The 25,523-nt window shown below is 41.1% G+C and overlaps 1 protein-coding gene across 1 annotated transcript in view; it reads left to right on the top strand.

The window, feature by feature from the left end:
* Positions 1–25,523, top strand: part of lrrk2 (leucine-rich repeat kinase 2) — a 54,155-nt gene that overhangs the window by 1,381 nt on the left and 27,251 nt on the right. The window contains exons 3-24 of the mRNA XM_016238547.1: positions 138–235; positions 1,686–1,774; positions 2,452–2,589; positions 3,135–3,269; positions 3,363–3,494; positions 3,595–3,714; positions 5,109–5,278; positions 5,386–5,459; positions 5,736–5,842; positions 15,095–15,224; positions 16,752–16,876; positions 17,101–17,228; positions 18,736–18,880; positions 19,195–19,334; positions 19,416–19,544; positions 19,619–19,789; positions 20,973–21,237; positions 22,336–22,518; positions 22,628–22,734; positions 22,820–22,856; positions 22,972–23,180; positions 25,074–25,324. Coding sequence (XP_016094033.1) covers positions 138–235; positions 1,686–1,774; positions 2,452–2,589; positions 3,135–3,269; positions 3,363–3,494; positions 3,595–3,714; positions 5,109–5,278; positions 5,386–5,459; positions 5,736–5,842; positions 15,095–15,224; positions 16,752–16,876; positions 17,101–17,228; positions 18,736–18,880; positions 19,195–19,334; positions 19,416–19,544; positions 19,619–19,789; positions 20,973–21,237; positions 22,336–22,518; positions 22,628–22,734; positions 22,820–22,856; positions 22,972–23,180; positions 25,074–25,324 — 3,083 coding nt within the window. The remainder of the gene's footprint in view (positions 1–137; positions 236–1,685; positions 1,775–2,451; positions 2,590–3,134; positions 3,270–3,362; positions 3,495–3,594; positions 3,715–5,108; positions 5,279–5,385; positions 5,460–5,735; positions 5,843–15,094; positions 15,225–16,751; positions 16,877–17,100; positions 17,229–18,735; positions 18,881–19,194; positions 19,335–19,415; positions 19,545–19,618; positions 19,790–20,972; positions 21,238–22,335; positions 22,519–22,627; positions 22,735–22,819; positions 22,857–22,971; positions 23,181–25,073; positions 25,325–25,523) is intronic.

The raw sequence follows: 25,523 nt of genomic DNA, 5'->3' as shown, positions 1-25,523 counted from the left end.
TTATTTTTTACTGTTACTTGTAATATCTTTTCTGCTGTAAAATTTAATTCCAGTGCTTTATTGACTAAGAAAAGTGATTTAGGTTCCAGTAAAAGGTTTTTATTAAGAGTGATATACTGTTTCACTTCTCATCACAGGTAGGCTGGTCTCTGCTGTGTCGTCTGATGGAGATCTGTCCCACCACTCTGGACAGTCTGGCCAACCCAGATGAATATGAGTTTACTGAGGTGCACAAGTAAGTCTCATTGAGTTCTTTTTATGAGCTTGTATGGGCTCCTGTTTATATAGTATAGTACCTTGTACTATTGTATATTGTATAGTACAGGGGTGGCGAACTCCGGTCCTGGAGAGCCGCAGTCCTGCAGAGCTCAGCTCCAACCCTAATAAAAACTCACCTGCCTGTAGCTTCCTAGTAACCCTTCAGACCTTGATTAGCTTCTTCAGGTGTGTTTCTCTCTCCAGGACCGACGTTCGCCACCCCTGGTATAGTATATACTGTATACTGGTTAAGATTAAAAGTGTTTGACTAGGAGGATTGATGCATACAGTAAATAATATATACTATTGTTATTATAAATATTATAGAAATCCATGTGAAATGCCAATAGTAAAGATGTAGGCACAACACAATGCAAGGATAGTGGCAGATAGGGCAGCGAAGGGTGGATCTGAGTTTGACAGGTGCTAGTAAACTTTGGAATGGAAAATATAAACGTATACTGTATAAAGAAATATAAAGATGTCAGTGGAAGAAAGGCATAATGTATATAAAGAAAAAGTGGAAAGTAAAATAACTAGTAAGGCTTAGAGGAGCCATTCAATAAAATATCTTTCATCCGCAACTGGATTTAGCTGTGTTTGGCACCGCAAATAGTTTAGTAGAAATAATTTATAATTGAACAGGGAACCATGTGTGGTGTGGTGATATGTGACTGAAAAAAGCACACAGTATTTGTAGATCTGGTTAGAACTTTAGAAAGAAGAAAGCTGCAGTGTAGTGTATTTATGAATGCACTGGGGCATCCCAGCCAAAAGTATATTGTAGTAAATCAAGTCTCAAAGTTGAATGAATGCGTGAACCTAATGTTCTGCTTGAAAACAATGTTATGTAACTTAAATATTTCTGAGGAGGAAGAATGTAGAGCTGATCATATCACCTAAAGCAGGGGTGGGCAAACTTGGCCCTTCCAGGTCACTTTCCTTCAGAGTTTAGCTCCAACTCTAATCAAACACACCTGAACAAGCTAATCATTGTCTTCAAGACTACTAGAAAGCTACAGGCAGGTGAGTTTTATCAGGGTTGGATCAAATCTCTGCAGGAAAGTGGCCTGGAAGGGCCAAGATTGCCCATCACTGACCTAAAGGGAGCAAGGAAACAAGGGCTCAGGACCGAACCCTGTGGCATGCCATAGTATTAAATGTCAGGGGTTTTCAATTAAAATTACAAGAGGTCCTGTTACCTTCCTTCCCAGCAGAGGTCCGAACAATACTTTTAGGAATATTTATACATTTCCGCAGTTGCAGTACTTTGTTAAAAAAAAGGAAAAACAAGCATTCTAAATCTTTAATTATCGTCTTTTTTATTTTAGTTAGGTTATAACGTCATGTTGTCTGAGATACTGCAACTGATTTTTATTTGTCCATGTTCAGCAGGTTTATGCAAGTGTTTGCATGTTTGTTCATAGGCAGATTCTTAAGGTGCTTTCAATGTATCGTAAAGATTCCAAGATGTTGATGGTGGGCCTGAGAGCTCTGGCTCTCCTACTGAAGTCAGGTAAGACTTGCTTTTACATAATGTTTATATGTACTGATTATACAATCATTATGGTTCATTGGGTCCGAAAGCATTTTTCCAATTCATTTAATCTCTTTAGGGATTTAAATAAAAACATTCCTTCATTAAAATTTGAACCAAACAATAAACTACTCGTTGCAATAAGCACTGCTGTAACAACGTTTGTAGATCGGGAAGGAGGAGGCGGGAACCGGCAAACACTTAAACAAAACTTTAATAATAAAATAAACACAAAACAGCGCGACAGCCCCTCGCAGACGACTGTCGCGCACAAACAGAACCAAAACACAAAATAAAATCCAGGCCTGGTCCTCTCTCGTCCAACACTGTCGTCACTCCTCCTTTTATCCTTCCGGAGCTCCTCCGTGGGACTTGAGACATTAGCATTTACTCCACCGGCCTCGCTCCGTTCCCACGGCTCTCGGCCCCGCCCCTCTCGTCACAACTGCAAATGACATAATCAATTAAGAAATGACAGTAGGCTACATTATACAAATATGGAGATCGAGAAAACATCTCATACATGCAGTTCTTCTTATTATGAATAGTCCACATACCCCTTACGCAAACATAATCATGATGATGGTTAGATATAGGCATGTGTCATTTTACTTGCTTTCCTGAAGTGAGAATAATGTTTGGTGTTTGTGGATCAGATGCGATTGTGATGCAGGTTCTGGACGAGGAAGAGGTAGACGTGTTTTTCTTGGTTCTGGAGGCCATGAGGTCATTTCATGACAAAGAAGAGGTTCAGCTACAGGGATGTGCTGCTTTACAACTACTTCTGCAAACAGGTAACACTGCTTTGTTACAAATCCTTTTGAGTATGTACAAAAGTAATATAGGGCCCTATGATTTACACAGTGAGGAAAACATGGACGAATTTCACAGTTTTGTCTACTAGTTTGGCTTAACTTGAAGAAATGTGAAAATAAATATATTACTGTTGGACAGCAGAATTTACATTTACATTTACATTTAGTCATTTAGCAGACGCTTTTATCCAAAGCGACTTACAATTGGGGGATACATAAAGCGATTCTTCTTAAAGAGGCAAACAGACACAAGAAGTGGTTGTAATACCAAGTTCTTAGACATTGTTCAAATAAGTACAAGCTAGAAATTCATAATGGACGAATTTCACAGTTTTGTCTACTAGTTTGGCTTAACTTGAAGAAATGTGAAAATAAATATATTACTGTTGGACAGCAGAATTTACATTTACATTTACATTTAGTCATTTAGCAGACGCTTTTATCCAAAGCGACTTTGAGAATTTACTTCTCAATGTCATAATAAGATTGTTAATTTCTGTCTAATTAACCTGCTTGATTGTCAGTTTCTGATGCTCATCTGGTGGAGTTCATTGAGAACAAGGACCATGAGGTGGTGTTGGATGCGCTCAGGCGTTTCATGGACAGTGAGAATGTGGTACTGCAAGCTCTGAGGGTCCTCATACCGCTGGCTGCTCCAGGTATAACACACCTACTGCCAACTAGATTCAACTATATTATTAAACAATATTATTACAAGCACTATTAAATAAGCCTCTCTTTCTTGAGTCTAGCCAGCAATATTGAGATTCTGATGTCCAAACCCATTAAATGCGACAGTCTGCTGTGTCAGGCCATGGACATGTGGCTCGACTCGGAGGCCATACAGGAGGCTGGATGCTGTCTGTTACGGAAATTTACTTCAGGTGAGCCGGGTCAAAGGTCATGATGAAATTATGCTGTTCTCATAACTTTTAGAAAGTGGTTTATTTTTGAGTCATGTTATGTTTGTTTGCCATTTAACAGAGAGTTACTATTATATACTGGTGCTGAATGGTGTCCATAAGGTGGTGGTGAAAGCATGTGTCGCTTATCCTAAGAATGCCACAGTGCAGACCACTGGCCTTTCCTGCCTGAGCGCGCTCGGTGAGTCAAAATGAACATGATAGTACTCTGTGTTTAGAACCTGGCTCTCCACTGGATCCCTGAGAGCCCATATTTAAGGTGGATCAATGGGGTACTTTAAAAAAAAAATTATGATTGTTATATGTCAGACATACATTTTGCATTTTTGGACATGACTGACAGTGTTACCTGGTTATTTTAAGTGACCAGTCTACGTCCATTTTGACTCATTTACATATGAAATTTTAATCATGCCACAAACAAACCTAAAAAGGCCTTCTGCTGATGTTGGCAATGTTTTGCTTGAAAGAATCAGAGTGGCTGGGCAAAAGTGCTCATTCTGTAGAGTAAACTTGAGGTATTTTAGGATAGAGTGACTAAAAAAAAACCTTTTTGAAAGAAGTCCCTTGTGTTCACAGAGGCTGCATTCGGTTGGTCCTTTATACAAATAAAAATACAGTAAAACAGTAATATTGTGAAATATTATTACAATTTAAAATAACTGTTCTATTTCAACCGTTTTTAAAATGTCATTTATTCCTGGGATCAAAAATTGAGGTTGATCATAAATTCAGCATCATTACTCTAGTCTTCAGTGTCACATGATCCTTCAGAAATCATTCTAATATGCTGATTTGCTGCTCAAGAAACATTTCTGATTATTAAGAAATAATATTTTTTGTGGTACACTACCATTCAAAAGTTTGGGGTAAGATTAAAAAAGAAAGAAAGAAGAAAATAATATTTTTATTTAGTAAGGATGCATCAAAATGATCAAAAGGCACAGTAAAGAGAAAAATCTCTTAATCAGTGCTGCTCTTATAAACTTTCTATTCATCAAAAAATCCTAACACAGTTTCCTCAAAAATATTGATCAGCAAAAACGGTTTTCAGCATTGATAATAATAATAACTATTATTAATAACTGAGCACCAATAATAATTGATGATAATTTATCAGCATATCAGAATGATTTCTGAAGGATCATGTGACACTGAAGACTGGAGTAATGATGCTGAAAATTCAGCTTTGATCACAGGAATAAATTACATTTTAAAAATATATTACAATAGAAATTATTTTAAATTATGTTTTAAATATATTTAAAAATAAGTTATAAGTTACTTTAAATTGTAATATTATTTAACATTTTACAGTTCTTTCATCATCAAATAAATGGCTTGATGAGAATAAGAGATTTTTTTCCCCCAAAACTTTTATTTTCTTCACTCTATCATAAATGACTTATTACAGAAAACGAGATACCTTTCATATTTCACCCCCAGCCCCCCCCCAAAAAAATTCACGAACCTGATATGTGGCCGCTATGTCGTTTTTTAAATTTTATTATTATTAATATTTTGCTTGCGTGTCATGTTCTGGGCTCTGTATTAATGTTTTTTTTTGTCTCTCAGCGGAGTGTATTGTACAGAATGAAGGGCTAGACAGAGAGTGCAACGAGGAGGACGAGGCGAAACAGAAAGATCTGGTAAAGAAAGAAGCCACCCAAGAGGAGGAAATGCTTATCTGGAGAGAGGCCTGTTATACCGCTTTAGAGAGACATGCTGACAATGCCGCAGTGCAGGTGACACAGGACATGTTTAAACCTGCAATACGGAAAAGATCTTATCATCTCATTCTTTTGCTTTTGCTATAGTGAATATGTAATTTTCTCTCTCTTGGTCCAATCAGGAAGCTGCATGTTGGGCTTTAAACAGCTTGCTGCTTCATTACAATTCCTTCAACCATGTGGAACTGGAAGGAAGGTTAGCATTCCTTCATATTCTGTGCTATGTAGCATATTTTGTCCAAAAGTCCTCTTATGATGAGAGTTCGGGACCGATATTATTGAAATAAATAAATGACCTTAGTTATGATTGGCTAACCTCTGCATACTGGCGTAGTTAATACTGTCATCATCAGGCAGGTCATGTTGATGAATACTGAATATGTGATGATATTTAAATGTAGGCGGTCATATGTTAATGAGCTCAGGTTGTGATGTCGTAACCATGTAGATTTGGTTTGTTTCTGGCCCACAGGCCTCCCCTTCATTCTCTCATCATGGCTGCCATGCTTTTGCATTCATCCACTGCGGAGGTTTTCCAAGCTGCTTCCTGTACACTACGCACAATAATACAGCACCACAGTAAGCCCAGCAGTTCACTTCTCTCCGGTCATAGATACATGCAACGAGACTGTGTTTTAAATTAAATAGTGTGAATATGAGTTACACAAAAAATTGACTAAGTCTTTTGCAGAGATGTGTGGGTCCTTGGAAAAAAAGAAGTGTGCACTTGTAGAGTAAATATAAAAAGTATGTTTTTAAAAATCTCTACTTGCAGATTTTTGTTTTTTAAACACACAATAAGTAAACTTAAGAGCACTTTGTAATGTAGCTACATCTGAAATACTTATTTTAAAGGGGTCATTTGATGCGATTTCAAGTTTTCCTTTCTCTTTGGAGTGTTACAAGCTGATTGTGCATAGATAAGATCCCTGAAGTTGCAAAGACTAAAGTCTCAAAACCAAAGAGATATTCTTTATCAGCGTTAAGACTCTGCCACGCCCCCCTAAAATGGCTCGTTCTAACACGCCCCCACATATCTACCTCACTATGTGGAGATATTACCATAATGCCGCCCAAATGTGCACGCAAAGAAAGAAGGCGGGGTTTCAGTAACCGCAGTTAGTGTTGAAGCAGCATGTCAGGGAGACACTGTGTGTTTCTAGGTGAAAGCAAAAGCACTTTATTTGGCCTTCCAAAAGTAGATGCATTTAGGAATCTTTAAGATTACTTACCACAGAACAGCAATGCATTTTATGGACGACCGTTTCGTGAACCTAGGAGAGGAGGGAATTCTGACTTTGCTATACAATCTGACGCTTCTGAATCAGCTACTGTTTTGTTACTAGTTTAAGTATTTGCTATTGACTGTTCAAATGCGGAGTTTTGCGCATCATGTGTGTGTGTGTGTGCTCGAGCGAGCAAGAGAGAGAGAGAGAGAGAGAGAGAGAGCGAGACACATCACAGTGGAGTCAGCTGTCTTAACCGTGGCTTGTGTACTGCACACATACCAGCTTCATCACTGTGTCTGTCACGAGACTGTTCCCCTTTTGGGTTCTGTCTTTACATTTATTTTGAAAGATGAAGCTCGCGATTATGGTAAGGGGCGTTACATTTCCGACGAGTGCTTGTGGTGTTCGGCCAATCACAATGCACTGGGTCAGCTGGCCAATCAGAGCAGACTGTGCTTGTCGGGAGGAGGGACTTTGTAGAAAACGAAGCGTTTGAGAGAGGCGGGGCATAGAGGACCTACAATAATGTACAGTATTTGAAAAATAATGTGTTTTTTGAACATTAAAGCATGTCAACATATTCTGTTACACCAAATACACAAAATAATGATCTTTAAAAAAGCATCATATGACCCCTTTAATAATCTTTTGCCATGCTTTAAAGAGGTAGCCTACACTTATTTTGATGTGTTGACACTTCTTCTGTACTGAGTACAATTCTTGATTGTAATTTTAACTGTAGTTTATTATTTGATGTTAGTTAATACATTTTAAATGTGCAAAATAGCATATTCATCATTAAAATCTGTGTAAATGCATTTGTATGCATAAAGTTCATTTTAAGTTCAGCATTTACTAATACAAAAGTTGTATCTGTTAACATTAGTTAATGCAATGTGAACTAACATGAACACAAACTCTTTTATTAACTAACATTACCAAAGATTAGTAAATGCAGTTAGTTCATGTTAGATCATGCATTAACTAATGTTAACAGATGAGACCTTATTGTAAAATGTTACTGATTTTAGTTTACCATAGTCAGTGCATTCTGCAATACACTTCAACCGTATTTCATAAGACAATAAAATTGCATATGCATTTAAGTATTACTTAATTGGGTCAAAAAAGCTCTCTAAAATTCAGCTAATTGCATTTAAAGGGGTGGTTCACAGTTTTTTTTTCTAGGCTTGATTGTGTTTATGGGGTGCAGTCTAGGCCTTGGCGATAAAACGATATCGATATTTATCGACGGTACACCCTCTTCGATAACGGTATAAAAAATGTTCGATATAGCGCACGATATAGGCACGTGAAACACAAACACGAAAACATGCTGAATTGAGTGCTGTGCCTGCCTGTGATGAGGAGATTGTGAATTTTAAAAAAAAGAATATTAGTCGAATTTAAAATAAACATTTGCATTTGAATACAAAAATAGTACAATCAAATGTTAGGTGTGAGTCTGGGAGCGTCATTAGTGGAGCGCGAGATGTGGTGATGATGATGTAAGTGACGTTGTTGCATTTGAATGTTTTATAAGTCTAGCCCACAAGACGCGCAGTTGCTGCGTTATTCATTCAAAATATTAGAGAAATATAGTAGCTCAATGCTTAGAAGATCTTGATTAGACTAAAACCGAAACCAAGCCATTCACACAGAACGCATATTCAGGGCATTTTTTAGATGGACAAATTATGACTGCTGTACCCGCGTCTCACACAAGAGATGTATAGAAAGTCATGCAAAGTTAAAACAATTTAAACTTTTAGAAAACATGTCACAAATTTGTGGAGGTTAATTCCTTTTCACTGCGTCTCTTATATTTTTAAATGCAATTTGCGTGATGGGCGATTCAGCTCTTTGTATTAAGCAATGCATAAATACATAATTCTGTTTTGTTCATAATTGTTTATGCAATTTACGAAATTGTTTCATTTATATGAGTTAATTTAGACGTAATGCACATTTGTTTTATAGACCGTTATTTCCTTGCATTGACATTTTTAAGTGCTGCATTTTTTTGCTCATTGCGCCCTCCTGTGGCTTCGGGAGTCAAGCCAAACGTTTCCTTCAGACCTATTTAATCTGCATATAAAACATTAGAAATTAGATATTTGTTTAATTTTCATTTTGTTTTTGACTGTTAAAACAAAAAATATTTGTTGTGTGTCTCAATAAATTGGGTTAATTTAAAAATACAGTGGTTTTAAAAAAGGTTATAAAAAATGTCAATAATTATCGATACCGAATGATATGAAACATTATATCATTGCTAAATTTTTTTGCTATATCGCCCAGCCCTAGTGCAGTCTAACATGTGTTAATGCTTCGTTTTTAAAAAAAAACATTATTTTTAACATAATTTACCTTTATTCCACACCGCTCTGTCCCTTCTCTGAGAAACGGGATGATCTTTTCCTGTTTTTATGAAGCCCCTCCCTCAGAAATAGGCGATGGGCTCTGATTGGTTAGCTAGCCCAGTGTGTTGTGATTGGCTAAACCGCCTCTAGTGCCGCCTAAACGTCCTGCCCCTCACCTCAGCTGCATGTGCTCCGGTTGTATTGTAAACAACGTCGTCATTAATATCGCTTATCAGTTTGAGCCCAATTGAAAAGCAGAGGATATTACTGAAGAGGATCGTGCAGAACCTGTGCAAGCACGGCTTTTAATGGTAGGCCTATGTTTTTTGTTGTTGTTGTCTCATACTTTTAGATATGCTGTTATTTGTAAATGCTACTGCTTATGTTAGCTTTTAATATACGGTTTTATCCTGATTAAAGCTTTTATACAGTATGGCAACTGCATGCCATGTATAACGCTTATCATAGCTATGTGAAAATAAATGTATAATTGGAACAGTTCATTGCTGGAGTTGAGCTGAATGAGAGCGAGAGAGAAAGAGAAAGAGAGAAAGTGAGATGCAGAGCACGTGCAGAGCAGGGGGACGTGAGGAACAGTATTAAGAATCACTGCTTTAGAACATTGATTTTGAAACTTGTGAATCCATTAGAATCGTTAGAAGACAGAATCGCGATTCATATATTAATAGATTTTTATGTGCACCCCTAGTTCCCTTTCGATTCGGTCACTCTACATTGCTATGGGAATTACCCTTTCCTCCAAATATTACTGAAGCCTTATTGAATCACGCCAGTGAAACTGGCCAATGGCGATCAAGCACGCAAAATACGAGGGGCTCCCACTCTATATAAAGCAGCGCTTGTACGTCATCTATTCACAATCTTTTTCTTCAGCCAACCTTTTACGAGAAGCAAGAAGCCTGTCAACAAGACTACTCACCATGAGCTACACGCTGCAGCGGACACGCCTTCTCTTCCCCTGCTGTGTTCCGGTGAGCGGAAACAAGGATGACTCGCGATTGCCTCTCCTGCACAGAGCCAATCAAACTCTCTGATGGCCACAAGTCGTGCGTCTTCTGCCTGGGTCGCGCCCACGCAGAGGCGGCGCTTGGGGGGTCGGACTGCCCCCACTGCGAAAATATGAGCCTACGGACTCTCAAGCTCTGTGTGGCCATTGTCCAAGGCGCCCAACTTGCCCTGCTGCGCTCTTCCTCTGCAGCCTCTTTCGAGTCAAGGAGGAAAGTGCCGCGAGCTTCTGATGCAGATCTGTCAAGGTCAGGTGACGAGCCCGCACCGGTTCAGTGGCCACGCTCTCCTCACCCCCCTGCTGCAGGTCCCCTTCCAGTGCGCTCCATGACCCCTGTTCTCCACCCCTCCCCCATCGCTCAGGATGTGGTGTCCTTCGGTGCCATGGAGGGCACTGAAGAGGAGGATGATGCCATTTCGGTGGCAGCGTCTTTGAGAAAGGAGTGGTCTAACAGCCCGCTGGATTACACTGCGCCCCACGGCAGCGACGCGGGGGACCACCATCATAGTGATGTCAAGCTACTTAGCGTCCTGTCCAAGGCAGTTGATGAGCTCGGTTTGGAGTGGGTGCCTCCTGCCGAGCCGGCCAGAAGCCGTCTGGACGAGTGGTACCTCCAGTCAGATCGCGGCGGAAAGGACACCCCACGGAGGCCCGGCCCCTTTTTCCCCGAGGTGCACGATGAGATAACGAAGTCGTGGGACGCGCCACTCACCAGTCAAGTGCACAACCCGCGATCCTCCCTCCTGTCTTCTGTGGACGGCGCTGACCAAGTGGGGTATGTTAAACTTCCCCCCGTGGAAGAAGCCGTTGCTGCCCGTCTCTGTCCTTCAGCCATGGTGAACTGGAGAGTGAGAAACAACGCGTCTCTCTCCTCTAAATCTTGCCACGCCACTGCAAACTTCGCCGGCAAGGCTTTCTCCACGGCGGGCCAAGCAGCTTCAGCACTGCACGTGATGGCGATACTCCAGGTGTATCAGGCCACGCTGCTCAAGTCTCTGGATGAGGACGGGCCGGACCCTGAAGTGTTCAAAGAGCTCCGACGCGCCACAGATCTGGCCCTCAGAGCGATGGTGGTGACAGCTCGAACGATCGGCCACAACATGGGGAATCTTGGGGTGCTAGATCGTCACCTGTGGCTTACTCTGACCGAGATAAAAGACTCAGAAAAAACGGCTCTTCTGGACGCTCTCGTGAATCCCTCAGGTCTCTTCGGAGCAGCGGTAGAGACGTTCACTGAGTGCTTCGTTGAAGCGCAGAAACAATCAAAGGCTATTAACCACTTCCTGCCAAAGTGCCCCGGCGCAAACTCTCCTGCGTGTTCCCGCTTTTCTTCTGCTGCTGTTCGGTGAGAACATGAGCCGGTGGTGAGACCAAGACAGCCTTGGCCGAAGCGCCGTCAGGGCTTGAAGAGCCATAGACCCCGCCCTGACAGATACGGCAGGCCACCGGCACTGTCTCTCTGTCTGCTGTCTCTCGGAGGAGGAAATCTGCACCCAGTGCCGAAGACAAGCCACTAAAAAAGTCTGCTCGCTCTGCTGTGTGTTCACTACGCCCCCTTGCCTGTTGCGGGCGGCGAGAGCAATTGTCATGTTTGTGTTTTGACTGTTCCACTACGCAGTGCAATAAAGTCGCAATAAATTCACCTCAATATCAAAGCAATTATCCTCCTCTCACTCCCCTCTCCCCCATCATTCACTCTCACATTTGTGTTGTATTAAACTCCCCGCCCCCCTACGGCGAGTTATTCCTCGCGGTGTGCAGTCCGCCTTGGCCACTGTCACAGTTCACAGAAGCATGGCAGGCACTGCCAGGGGTATCAGAGTGGGTTATAAAATCAATAAAGAACGGCTACACGCTTCAGTTCTTCCGCAGGCCGCCCCGTTTCAACGGTGTGTTAATGTCCACTATACGGGAGCAGAATGCCTCAGTTCTGCAAGAGGAAATACACAACCTCCTCGCAAAACGTGCTGTAGAGACAGTGCCCCAGCAGACCTCGAGAGTGGCTTCTACAGTCGCTATCTTGGACCTGAGACCGCTGAATCGCGCGCTTTCGAAGTGCTCGTTCAAAATGATGACGCTGAGACAAATCCTCTCACACATCTGACCGAGAGATTGGTTTATCTCTGTGGATTTAAAGGATGCTTATTTTCACATTCATTTAGCCCCTCGCCACAGGCGTTTACTGAGATTTACATTCGAGGGGATAGCGCAACAATTCAAGGTCCTACCCTTCGGTTTATCCCTCGCCCCTCGTACATTTACGAAATGCATGGATGCCGCTCTCTCTCCTCTGAAGCAGAGTGGAATGCACATCCTGAACTATCTCGACAATTGGCTAGTCTTAGCCCAATCAGAGAGCGCACTGCTCACCAGCAAGCTCAGACTCATCGCTCATCTTCAGAGCTTAGGGCTGACTGTGAATATGCAAAAGAGCATGCTAGTACCGAGTCAGAACATCTCCTTGTTAAGAGTGGAGATGAATTCAATTAATATGCGAGCGTGTCTGTCGGAGGAGTGCTCAAAAAAACTGATCAGCTCTCTCGCAGTCTTCAAGTTAGGGCACTCTCCCCCGCTGAAATGCTTTCAGAGGACGCTCAGCCAGATGGCTGCCGCCTCGACAGTGTGCAAACTAGGGCTCCTACCTAAGCGACCGCTTGAGCTCTGGCTAAAGGGCCGGATGACACAGAGCGCATGGCGCAAGGGCACCTTGTGCATCAAAGTGACGCGCGACTGCTGGGATGCGCTGACCCCTTGGCACGATATGACTCTGTATCGCCGGGGTGTTCTTATTGGCCAAGTGATCAGGAGAAAGACTGTTACAACAGATGCATCGAGCATGGGCTGGGGTGCCGTATGCGATGGCAGACCAGCCTTCAGGACGTGGTCAGAAACTGAGAAGTTGTTGCACATAAACTGTGTGAAGCTCCGTGCTGTACACCTAGCGCTCGAGTACTTTATCCCGGACATTCTCCACCATCACATTCTCATCAGGATGGACAGCATGACAGTGGTAGCATTTATAAATCACCAAGGGGGTGTGAGCTCGCGGCCGCTGCTGCGGCTGGCGAGAGACATTCTTCTGTGGGCAGATCGACACCTCCTCTCCATCCGGGCAGTACATGTCCCCTGACCCCTCAATTATGGCGCGGATTTACTGTCGAGGGGCGGGGTAATCCACGGGGAGTGGAGATTACACCCTTTGACAGTCAATATGATTTGGAGTGTATTCGGCAGGACATAGGTGGATCTCTTCGCATCAGCGGAGAACACTCACTGCCCGCTCTTTTATTCACTGACACACTCTCCCCTGGGAGTGGATGCATTAGCTCACAGCTGGCCGAAAGTACGCAAGTATGCTTTTCCTCCAGTGAAACTTCTGCCTCGTGTGCTTTGCAAAATCAGAGAGGAAAGGGAATCTGTTCTGTTAGTGGCACCGAAATGGCCCAATCAGCCGTGGTTCCCAGAACTGGTGGAGCCCCGTGGACTGTCCCACTGAAGAGAGACCTCTTCTCTCAAGCACAGTTAACGATATAGCACCCAAATCCAGAGTCATGGAGCCTTCATGTCTGGCTGCTCGACGGAGCTTGCCTGTAACAGATGCACTTCCTCAGCGCGTGTTGAACACTATCTCTGAGGCTAGGGCTCCTTCCACTAGACGTCTTTACACACATAAATGGAGAGTTTTCACAAATTGGTACGGGTCGCGGGGCGAAGACCCATTCGACTACCCAATACCAATAATTCTTGCCTTCCTTCAAGAGCAAAAAAAATTTAAATAAATAAAAAAGCCTGTTCGAGCCCATACAATCAGCGAGCTTGCGTGCACTCTCTCTCAAGACAGCGCTCCTGCTCACACTGGCCTCTGTTTAGCGAGTTGGGGACCTGCAGGCGATGTCAGTTGACGACTCGTGTATTGAGTTTACCTGCTTTAAAGCGCAGGCCATAACACTATCTGCTTTCCGTCCCGAAACACTGGCCGGGCCGGAGCCGCTTAATACAGCTATTTGTATGCTTTCGAGGGCACACAAAAGGCCTGCCTGTGTCCAAGCAAAGGCTGTCACACTGGATTGTCAAAGCAATTGCTTTGGCTTATGGCTTTAAGGGCATGAAATGTCCTATAGGGGTTCGGGCCCACTCAACCCGCGGACTCGCGTCCTCGTGGGCCTGGGCAAATGGCATATCTATTCAGGACATTTGCATGGCGGCAGGCTGGTCGTCACCCAGCACTTCTGCAAGGTTTTATAACCTAGATGTGTTGCCTCACATGTGCTGTCAGTGCGAGCAGCGCACGTGCCTACTCAGCCTCAGTTATGATCTGAGCTGCTTGCCTCAGTGGTTTCGACTAGGTCGTATACACCCCCGTACTGACGTACCACTGATTCAATGCTGTCCCTATCAGCTTATCACATTGTTATGATATTGTTCATCATGTCTTTTAGGACATGATCACCATCATACTCTGCTTATTTGAGCACCGGTACGGCCGTTGCATCATAACACATAATTTCATTGAAATTAAACAAACTTCAACTAATCTATATGTGATGGCGGCGGAGATGCTCTTATTGGCGTGTCACCTAGCTCAGGATCTTAGAATGCCAAGTTGCTTCAGTCAAGATTCTGAATAGATGACATACAAGCGCTGCTTTATATAGAGTGGGAGCCCTTCATATTTCGCGCACTTGAATGCCATTGGCCAGTTTCACTGGCGTGATTCAATAAGGCTTCAGTAGTATTTGGAGGAAAGGGTAATTCCCATAGCAATGTCTCGTTCCCTCATCTCAGGGAACCGAGGTTACGTGAGTAACCGAGAGTGTTTTCTCTTCCTCTTCTCTAAAGCAGCGCAGCATGGCCTCACCCCCTTTGCTGCCTTTTCCCGAGGGCGGGGTTTATCTGGGTTTGTTACATCACGAACCCAGGAAATATTTTGTTGTAGTCCCTACCAGCCGTTTTTGTAGGTATTAAACTTCCAGAATTTTAAAAGACGATATCTCCATTTGCATTGAACTTTCAACTTCGTAACTTTGCAGATATTGTTTATGCTCAAACAGCAACATTACACACTAACTAACGTTAAAAAAGTGAAATCGCAATGAACCACCCCTTTAATATAAATTTGAATTATATTATTTTTTTACTTAATTGCAGTTAACATACATTGAAGTCTTTTTCACCAGGGATGTGTCTCAGTTTGTGTGTTTTTGTACTTCAGGTAGGATGAGGGCTCTGCTGCTTTCACATGGCATTCATGTCAACATTGTGCATCTGATGCAGAAACACGCGAACTCCAGCACTGTGTGTGAAAGTGCCTGCAGACTGCTTCACACACTCTTCCAGGGAGCGTAAGCACACATGACTCCCACATATGTGATGTATATGACAGGCCATAACACTATCTGCTTTCCGGCCCGAAACACTGGCCGGGCCGGAGCCGCTTAATACAGCTATTTGTATGCTTTCGAGGGCACACAAAAGGCCTGCCTGTGTCCAAGCAAAGGCTGTCACACTGGATTATCAAAGCAATTGCTTTGGCTTATGGCTTTAAGGGCATGAAATGTCCTATAGGGGTTCGGGCCCACTCAACCCGCGGACTCGCGTCCTCGTGGGCCTGGGCAAATGGCATATCTATTCAGGACATTTGCATGGCGGCAGGCTGGTCGTCACCCAGCACTTCTGCAAGGTTTTATAACCTAGATGTGTTGCCTCACATGTGCTGTCAGTGCGAGCAGCGCACGTGCCTACTCAGCCTCAGTTATGATCTGAGCTGCTTGCCTCAGTGGTTTCGACTAGGTCGTATACACCCCCGTACTGACGTACCACTGATTCAATGCTGTCCCTATCAGCTTATCACATTGTTATGATATTGTTCATCATGTCTTTTAGGACATGATCACCATCATACTCTGCTTATTTGAGCACCGGTACGGCCGTTGCATCATAACACATAATTTCATTGAAATTAAACAAACTTCAACTAATCTATATGTGATGGCGGCGGAGATGCTCTTATTGGCATGTCACCTAGCTCAGGATCTTAGAATGCCAAGTTGCTTCAGTCAAGATTCTGAATAGATGACATACAAGCGCTGCTTTATATAGAGTGGGAGCCCTTCATATTTCGCGCACTTGAATGCCATTGGCCAGTTTCACTGGCGTGATTCAATAAGGCTTCAGTAGTATTTGGAGGAAAGGGTAATTCCCATAGCAATGTCTCGTTCCCTCATCTCAGGGAACCGAGGTTACGTGAGTAACCGAGAGTGTTTTCTCTTCCTCTTCTCTAAAGCAGCGCAGCATGGCCTCACCCCCTTTGCTGCCTTTTCCCGAGGGCGGGGTTTATCTGGGTTTGTTACATCACGAACCCAGGAAATATTTTGTTGTAGTCCCTACCAGCCGTTTTTGTAGGTATTAAACTTCCAGAATTTTAAAAGACGATATCTCCATTTGCATTGAACTTTCAACTTCGTAACTTTGCAGATATTGTTTATGCTCAAACAGCAACATTACACACTAACTAACGTTAAAAAAGTGAAATCGCAATGAACCACCCCTTTAATATAAATTTGAATTATATTATTTTTTTACTTAATTGCAGTTAACATACATTGAAGTCTTTTTCACCAGGGATGTGTCTCAGTTTGTGTGTTTTTGTACTTCAGGTAGGATGAGGGCTCTGCTGCTTTCACATGGCATTCATGTCAACATTGTGCATCTGATGCAGAAACACGCGAACTCCAGCACTGTGTGTGAAAGTGCCTGCAGACTGCTTCACACACTCTTCCAGGGAGCGTAAGCACACATGACTCCCACATATGTGATGTATATGACAGACAAAAACATACAGCTGGAATCATACTTTTATGTCACTCCAGGAGGGCCAGTCTAGATGATGGGACCCTGATGCTCGGTCAAATCCTGACTGCTCTGAAGATACATAACTTCATTCCTGAAGTTCAGCTGGAGGGTCTCAGAGCGAGTCTAGTTCTTCTCAGCCCAGGTAGATTGTCTGTCTGCTTCCTGTCTCTTGCTTTGTTTTAGTTTTTTGGAATGAATCTGCAAGAGTTGTGTTTTTATTTAATTAATGGAATAGTTAAAAAAATTACATATTTACTCACCCTCATATTGTTTCACACTCGTGACTAAATGATGACAGAAAAGTTTTTTTTGGTGAACCACAGTGCCTCCATATATAATGTCTGACTCTTTGTCTTGTGTGTGCAGACAGGAGTTTAAGAGAGCAGGGCTCCTCGGTGGCGGATCCTGACACGGTGGATGTTTCGCTGCGGGTGCTGAAGAACCAGTGTGTACTAGAGGGAGCTCACACTGTCTATCTAGAGGCACTTAATAGGGTAAATGCTGTATTTCTTACAAGCTAGAATAGTTCTGTAATTCAGCATGTACATTAATGCTAAAGGAAGACATAACCAAAATACATATTAAAGCTGAAGTGTGTGATTTCTGTTAGATGTTAAAATATTTTCTTCTATCTCAGCATAATATGCAGAGACAACTAGAGTATCGTCACAAAATTATGATTTAAACATCTTTACAGCTCAAAGTGCATAAGGATTAAAGGGATAGTACATCAAAAAAGGAAAATTCTGTCATCATTTATTCACTTTCATGTTGTTGCTCACCTTTTTGAAGACTTTCGTTTATCTTCAAAAACACAAACGACAATATGTTTAATGAACTGTAAACCGTTCTACTCGCCGCGGGAGTTTTCCTCTTTCATTCTTGTGAATGTGTATGTGCCTCCAGATGCCTGCGTGAGCGCCGCGATGCAACAGCTGGCCGAACAAATAACTGAAATGGAGCAAAGGTACCCAGACTCTATTTTAATCATTCTTGGAGACTTTAACAAATCAAATCTCTCCCGTGAACTGCCAAAATACAAGCAGCACATTACGTGTCCCACCAGAGACAGCACTATTTTGGATCACTGTTACACATGAGAGATTTCTGTCTCTTCGCTAAAAGTTCATTCCACCAATACGTCAATGCTTCAGAAAGTTCACAAAGACATTGTAAAAGTGATATGAATTGAGCAATTTAATCTGAGGCTTCTGAAGGGACACAATGACAGATTTAATTTAGGCTTTAATACACGTAAACAGTGATCGACACACAGAACTCATCAGATATGGTAAACAGAAGCTCAGATATGCTTTCATGACCTGCTAGAACCAAGTACGATTAAACTGTTGGTTATGGACTACTTTTACAGTGTCTTTAAACACTTTTTGAAGCGTGAAAGTTTTGGTGGAATAGACTTTAAATAAAGAGACAGAAAATTAAACACATCTTCATTTCTGTTGATGAACGAAATGAACGGAAAACTCTAATGGGTTTGAAGCAACATGAGGATGAATACCGTAACTGATGACAGAATTTTCATTGTTTGGGGTGAACTGTTCCTTTAATATACTTTAGAAAAAACATGACCTTCACTTCTCATTTTACACCCTCTCAAATGCCTCTCCTCATAGACTTCCATAGCAATTTCATTACTGTAATCTTTTTTTTTTTTGTGCAAATTTTCAATGGAAGTCAACAATTTGCCTGAAATGCTGTCTATAGGCTTTAACTTGTACTGGACCCGTAACTTTGCTTTTAGGATAGAATTGGACTTTAATCAGGTGGTTTTAGTTTAAAATTTAAGTACAGAGTGCCTCGTGGGCAGTGCGCCGACATATAGCTCTGTTGTGCCTCAGGCTTCCCGAGTCCCATTTCACTTCCTGTCAACATACTGTCCTATCATAATAAAGGCGAAAAATGTCAAAAATAATATATATATATATTTTTTAACTAAGTACTGTAAATGTGGTGGGTGTTTCATTTGTTATGTGTGTTTAGTTTATCAGTAGTGAGGAGATTCAGGAGTGTGGACTTGGTGTGCTCTCAGCGCTAGCTGACTGTTCTGGAGCGGTTGACCTCATGTGCCAGCAGGGGGCGATAGATACGGTTCTTCATACGCTGCAGATGTTTCCACAGGAACGTGGTGAGTCCATGAGATCTCCAGCCTCTGCTTCTAATCCCAGCCAGACTTTTGAATGCCGACATTTGGGCTGCTTATTCTGCCCAAAAACCACCCACTGTTCAGGAGTTCACGTAGAACGCGTTTCTGTGTTCCACTATGCTGCTTTTCCATAGTTTTTCTATGTAAACATGCGCTAAACTGACATGTTTGACCATTGCGCTCTTGTGTCACATATTGTGTGATGATATTTAATGTTTAATGTTAATAGCACTCTATTGGGCATGTAAACATTTGAGCACAACTGTATATTAACTGAAAATCATCACCCTTTGTAGAAGTTCACTACTGGGGTCTTAGTCTTCTGTTTCACCTCATCTCTAAGAAGAAGCTCTCTCGTATGATGGTGCCTGTACTGGCCTCAGTTTTGGTCAGCTCTGTACGGCAACACAAAGAGGACACAGTCATGCTTCTAAAGGTAGCTCAATACAGTTATTACCAGTTCATAGTCAAAAGGTTTGTTGTTTTTGATGTTTTTTGATGTTTTTTTGGTCATTAGGGTCTTCAGGCGGCGTGGAAGTTGTTGGACACCTGCTCGAGTGCCGCAGCATGGCTGCAGAAAGAAGCCTTCGAGAAAGACATCTTCCAGATCCTGCGGGAAAAGACGGCAGACCAGCGCCGAGATCCAGTAAGAAAATGAAACCAAAAGTTCTTAAACAAGTCAGGAACCCCTGATAAACCCTACATTTTGTTCTGCTTCAGCTGCAGGGAATGAGTTGCCTGTGCCTGTCTAAGATGGTGGCGGACAGTGAGATCCTGTACACGCTGCTGGAGAGAGCGTGTGAGGACGGCGATGTGGACATGGCAGAATGTCTCATCCATCTGGGTGCTGACATCAACAAGAAAACAAAGAGCGATTCACTTATATATCAGGTGTGATATATAAACTTCAATTCCTTAAAGGGACAGTTCACCCAAAAATGAAAATTCTGTCATTAATTACTCACCCTCATGTTGTTCCGATTCCGTAATGGTGTGTTCACAAAAATGCGCAACGCCTCAATCGCGTCTTCCACGCAAGTTGAAAAATTTCCACTCAAGCGGAAAATTCGCATAACGCATTGTCGCGTAAGGGTAAGCCAATCAGCGCTGGAAGCGGCAGTCATCCATGCGCAGTTCCTGGAGAAGATGGTGTAATTCACAGTTTTGTGTGCCGTGAACCCAGACACGTCGGCGTTTAGCTTTCCGGTGTATTTGCAAATACATTTATAAAATTATTTACAAAGCAGCGATCATAGTTATTTCCACCATGGTTGATGAACATCCCGTGGGTAATCAACCATAGTATCGCTGCTTTGTACTTGTTGTGGAAGTCCCTAAAACGCCGGAAAACGCAGATGTGTCTGGGTTCACGGCACACAAAACTGTGAATTACACCATCTTCTCCAGGAACTGCGCATGGATGACTGCCGCTTCCAGCGCTGATTGGCTTACCCTTACGCGACAATGCGTTATGCGAATTTTCCGCTTGAGTGGAAATTTTTCACACGAATAATTAAATTTGCGTTTGGTGTGAACACACCACAAGACTTTCGTTCATCCTCGGAACACAGTTGAAGATATTTTCAATTAAATCCGAGAGGTTTCTGTCCCTCCGTTGACAGCCTAAGCAACTTTCACTTTGAAGGTAGTGAAAACATCATGAAAGTAGTCTATGTTACTCCAGTGAAGAAAATATTGAATATAGTCATTATTTTTGTTCACACAAAAAGCATTCCTGTCACTTAAGAAAATTACAGTTGAACCACTGGAGTAACACGGAGTACTTCCATGATGTTTTCACTACCTTTCTGGGCCTTCGAAGTGAAAGTTGCTTAGGCTGTCAACAGAGGGACAGAAGCCTCTCGGATTTAATTTAAAATATCATCAGTTGTGTTCCGAGGATGAACGAAAGTTTTAGGGAATTTGAACGAAACGAGGGTGAGTAATTAATGACAGAATTTTCATTTTTGGGTGAACTAACCCTTTAATTCTTGAATTAAAAGCCTGACTAATATATAACTGGACTTTGGTTGTCATTCCTAGCCGTAAAGAACAGGTTGCTGTGTTTGTGCAGGTTTGTGATCGAGGGGCTCCTCTGGCTCTGCTGGAGCTGCTGGTTTCTGCAGGAGTTCATGAGCAGCAGTTACGTGGAGCTCTGAGCGTGTGTGTCAGGAGGGGCGATGACCCTGCCATCACCCTCCTGCTCGGCCGTCTGGGGCTGGACCAAGCCAACAACGCCCTGTGCCTCGGGAGCTTCCGCCTTGGACAAATGAAAGCGTCGTGGCTCAGCGCTCTGCTCTCTGAACGCAAAACTAAGTCTCCAGTCAACAAGAAGAACAGTGAGTCTGTTCACATGATCTGACAGTTGTCACGTACATGTTCTGGGGCCATGACCACATTTACTTCAGTCTTGCTTTGTTTTTTCTATAACAATTTCAGAAAATTTCTTCAATAGAGATTACCCTGAACTAAAAAAGTTATGAGAATCTAAGAAAAAAAAAAAGATTAGAATATCAGTAAAAAGGTTAAAACTTTTTATTCTCTATCACACCTCAAAAGTAATGTAGTGTATATGACTAGCAAAGTATAGCATGCTTTCAAAAACAGTATTTATTATAAAAATAACATGCTTTACATGAATATACTTAAGTATGAGCTGAATTTAATATTTTTGGAAACTTCATTGCATATTAATGTAATAAAGTTAAAATATATTAAATTTATGTTAAGTTGGACTTAAGTACATTTTTATATGTCATTTCATAATTACATTGTCTTTGAAATAAAGTGTACTGCCAAATGTACTGATACGTATTAATAAACTAAAATATACTTTAATGTAATTTCTATTGAAACCTGTATGTCTTGTATTTAAATATATATTTTTAATTACACATTTCTAATAATGAAGTTGCAATTTGGTACATAAAAATCTGTAACTTGAAATTTTGTATTGAAAAACACACTTGGAGGTAAAATTCTAGTCAAGTACTTTACCTGTACTTTAGTATGTTAGTCAACACATCAAAATAAGTGTACTTTAAAGAACAACAAAAGATTATTAAAACATAATGATTTAAAATGTACTTTAAAATAAAACTTTTCTATTTGACATTATTACAAAGTGCACTTTTTAAAAGTGTGCAAAGAAATAGTCACAATACTGTGCATATATCTTTTGCATTATTTTGCTTTAAAAAGAACTTTCACAGAAAGTGCCAGTTTAAGGAATTCAAGAAAATTAGATTTTGCCAAGTTGAAATCACTTGTCACTTGAGGGTTTCTAGTAAAACATATGGCATAAATAACATCCTGGTTATTTTCAATACACTGATATAACTTTTTTGCACTTTATACTCAGTATGTAGAGAATTTAACTCTACATTACTAAAATTAGCCTGACTGTTGTCGGTAAATCTTGTCCTTGTATCTTTAAGGTAAAGGTCAGCGTTTGGCCAGACAGTTCTTGTCACTCCAGAGGAACAAAGGGTTTGTGGGAGTTGGTAGATTACGGAGTGATGCCAGCACATCAGAATATTTCACAGATGAGGAAAGTGACGAATCACACATTTCCTTAGATGAAAGCTTGGTCTTCATGTTTCATAACATGGAGAGTGACGGTAAGATGGTTCTCACATAAATAAACAAGTCATTTCTTTGGATGTGGGTCTTTTTTTGTTGCTTTTTCAATCTCGTTTTATGTTGAAAATGAATGTGCTCCATTGGTAGGGAGTGATGGGCCTTCACGAGGATTGCTACTTTTCAACGATTCACCAGAAGTGGGCAGGAAACCTGCTTGGAGACATTGCAGCCGGCGTAGACGTGCCAATTCAGAGGTGCTAGATCAAACAGACACAATTTTGATGCTCTGTGTGTTTGGATTGTAACAGTGAATTTAACCGTTTGAATGTCTTTCTGCAGGGATGCCACGGTGAGACCGATCCAAGCGTCCCTCTACGTAAGCGCTTTAACTCTCGCAACACTAGAGGTACACATTAAAAGCTGTCTGACATGGGAGCTAGTCCTGAAAAGTTCACTTGTTAAATCTGTCTGTTTTTGTTTTAAATGTACAGGGCAGGGTTTCATGGAAAGCTCCACTCCTGGCGCTTTCCCTCTGGCCATAGACAAAGAGCCCATCCGTCTGCTCGACCTCTCAGGGAATGAGCTGGGCAGTCTGTCCTGTTTGATGGGTGCGAGAGCTCTCAAACAGCAGATTGAAAGCCTTCTTCGGCTTGATTTGAGCGGCAACAGTCTATCAGAGCTTCCCAGTGTTCTCTGTCAGGTGTGTGGAAACATTTTGTTATTAACACGAAACAGCACTCGAAACCCATTCGGTAATGTGCAGTCACAATGATTCTTTGAACATATTAGTTATTATCAGTTCTTGTATTATGAACTGAATCAGAACAAATGAAATTAGGTTAAGTTCCCTTATGGCCAAAGTATACATCGGTTTGTACGCGCACTCGAGGGTCAGCGTACAGTGCACGTGAGTGTACACATGACACAAATTTCGTCACTAGAATAGTACATGCATACATACTAGGGCTGGGTATCGATTCAGATGTCCCGATTCGATTCGATTCGATTCGATTCTCGATTTTTTGATTACATTCAGTGAATATAGTTTTAATACAAATGCTATTGATATTTAAAAAAAAATTAACAGTAAACATCAGTTTACAAATGGTGAATTAATAAAAAGAAATTAAGCCACATGCCTGTATTTTAAACCTATACTTTTTGTATGGGTCCTTTTTTAAACAATAATAGGGCCCTATAAAATGTTCCTTATTTTTCTGGTAATCAGATGAAGGCATAAAACATTAATTTAATTTATCCTAATCAAATGAAAATTAAACCCTTTTATTTTTTGGCAAACAAAGTGCTGCACAACAGAGGTTTACTGTTAAAAAGAAAACAGATGTGATTATTCCTTTAAAAATAAAGATGTATTAATATTTATTAGCAGTAGTAGCATTGATTCTCAAGACTGCTAAATAGTAATATATTCTGACAGTTTCTTAACGTTAAACCAAATTAGCTCCTACTCCGGAGCAGGGTCTAACCAGCACAACTGGTACTAATCGTGACGTAAGTAGACACTTTCTAGAGCGCATGTGTCGACCGTCTGCGTCCGCGCACAATATCAAATGGAGTATGCTTTGAAAGGCCCTTACTTTAAAACAATATACTTAAGTGTGAATTTAATTTAATGTTGATGGACACTTAATCGCATGTTAATTGTGATTACATAAAATGTATTATAGTTTAAATTTAGATTAAATGCAATTAGCTGAACTTCAGAGTGCTTTTTGACCCACTTAAGTACATCTTTAAATGTTATTTCATAATTATTTTGTCTTTGTAAAATGGTTAGTTTATTGGCGAATGTAACAACAAGGATTTATAATAAACTGAAATATACTGTAATGTAAATTCTATTGAAACTTGTATGTCATGTATTTAAATATATTTGTAATTCCACATTTTAAGTTGCCATTTAAAGTATGATTGATGTACTTTTAAAGTATATTAACTTATATATTAAAAATATAATCAAGACTATGTGGTTCAGTTTGTTAGTCAGTTACATCAAAACAAGTGTGCTTCCTTAAATCATAACAAAAGATTATTAAAACATGACTTAAAATGTGCTGTAAAACTGCACTAGAAAGTGCACTTTTTACAAGTGTACTTAAGTGTTCATGCAGGTGGCCTTTTATATCATTAACATTATCTGGAATTACAGTTTTTTTAATCTTTTTAAGATTTGAAGTGCAGCACACGTGAACATTTAATACAATTTAGTGTAAAAAGTATACTTTTTTCACCAAGTAACACTGACTTTGTAACTTGCATTGATTTACAGGATTATGGTGTTTTCTTTTCTTTTTTTGTACCAAATAAATACTTCTTTAATTAACTGTATAATCTAATTATATAGTATCTAGTAAATATCTAGTTATAGCTAGTAATCTAGTTATCAAAGTACATCTTTAATGTGTGTTTTGTTTGTTGGTTTGTCCGTTTTGTGTTTTTGATCGTTGATATTGATCATCATTTAATGTGGTGATTATTTCTTAACCATACTCAATACATATTTCCCAACAATTTATTAAAAGAGTTTTGAATTGTGTGTGTGTGTGTGTGTGTGTGTGTTGTTTTTTTGTAGCATTTAAGAAGTCTTACCCGTCTAGATCTTCAAGGTAACCAACTGCAGGCACTTCCTGTGGAGCTCCTGGGTTTACCTGCACTGAGCACGCTCAATGTTTCTCGCAACTGCATTGGTCCTCTTCTGTTGCTGGACCCAACTGTGTGCAATCCAGCCTTACACCAGCTCAACCTGTCCTTCAACCAGATCACCGTCTTCCCCTTCCAGCTGGGGCAGGCCATGGACAGACTGGAGGAGCTCTTGCTGGAGGGGTAGATCATGAGATAGTAGTATTTCTAGAGCACTGGTGTACTGTAATATCTTAAAGGGGTCATATGATGCTTTTTTTAAAGATCATTATTTTGTGTATTTGGTGTAACACAATATGTTGACATGCTTTAATGTTCAAAAAACACATTATTTTTCAAATACTGTACATTATTGTAGGTCCTCTATGCCCCGCCTCTCTCA

This window comes from Sinocyclocheilus grahami, unplaced genomic scaffold, assembly GCF_001515645.1.
Source record: "Sinocyclocheilus grahami isolate Dianchi unplaced genomic scaffold, SAMN03320097.WGS_v1.1 scaffold543.1, whole genome shotgun sequence".
NCBI classification, from domain to species: Eukaryota; Metazoa; Chordata; class Actinopteri; order Cypriniformes; family Cyprinidae; genus Sinocyclocheilus; species Sinocyclocheilus grahami.
This window is presented reverse-complemented; position numbering and strand designations above follow the sequence as displayed.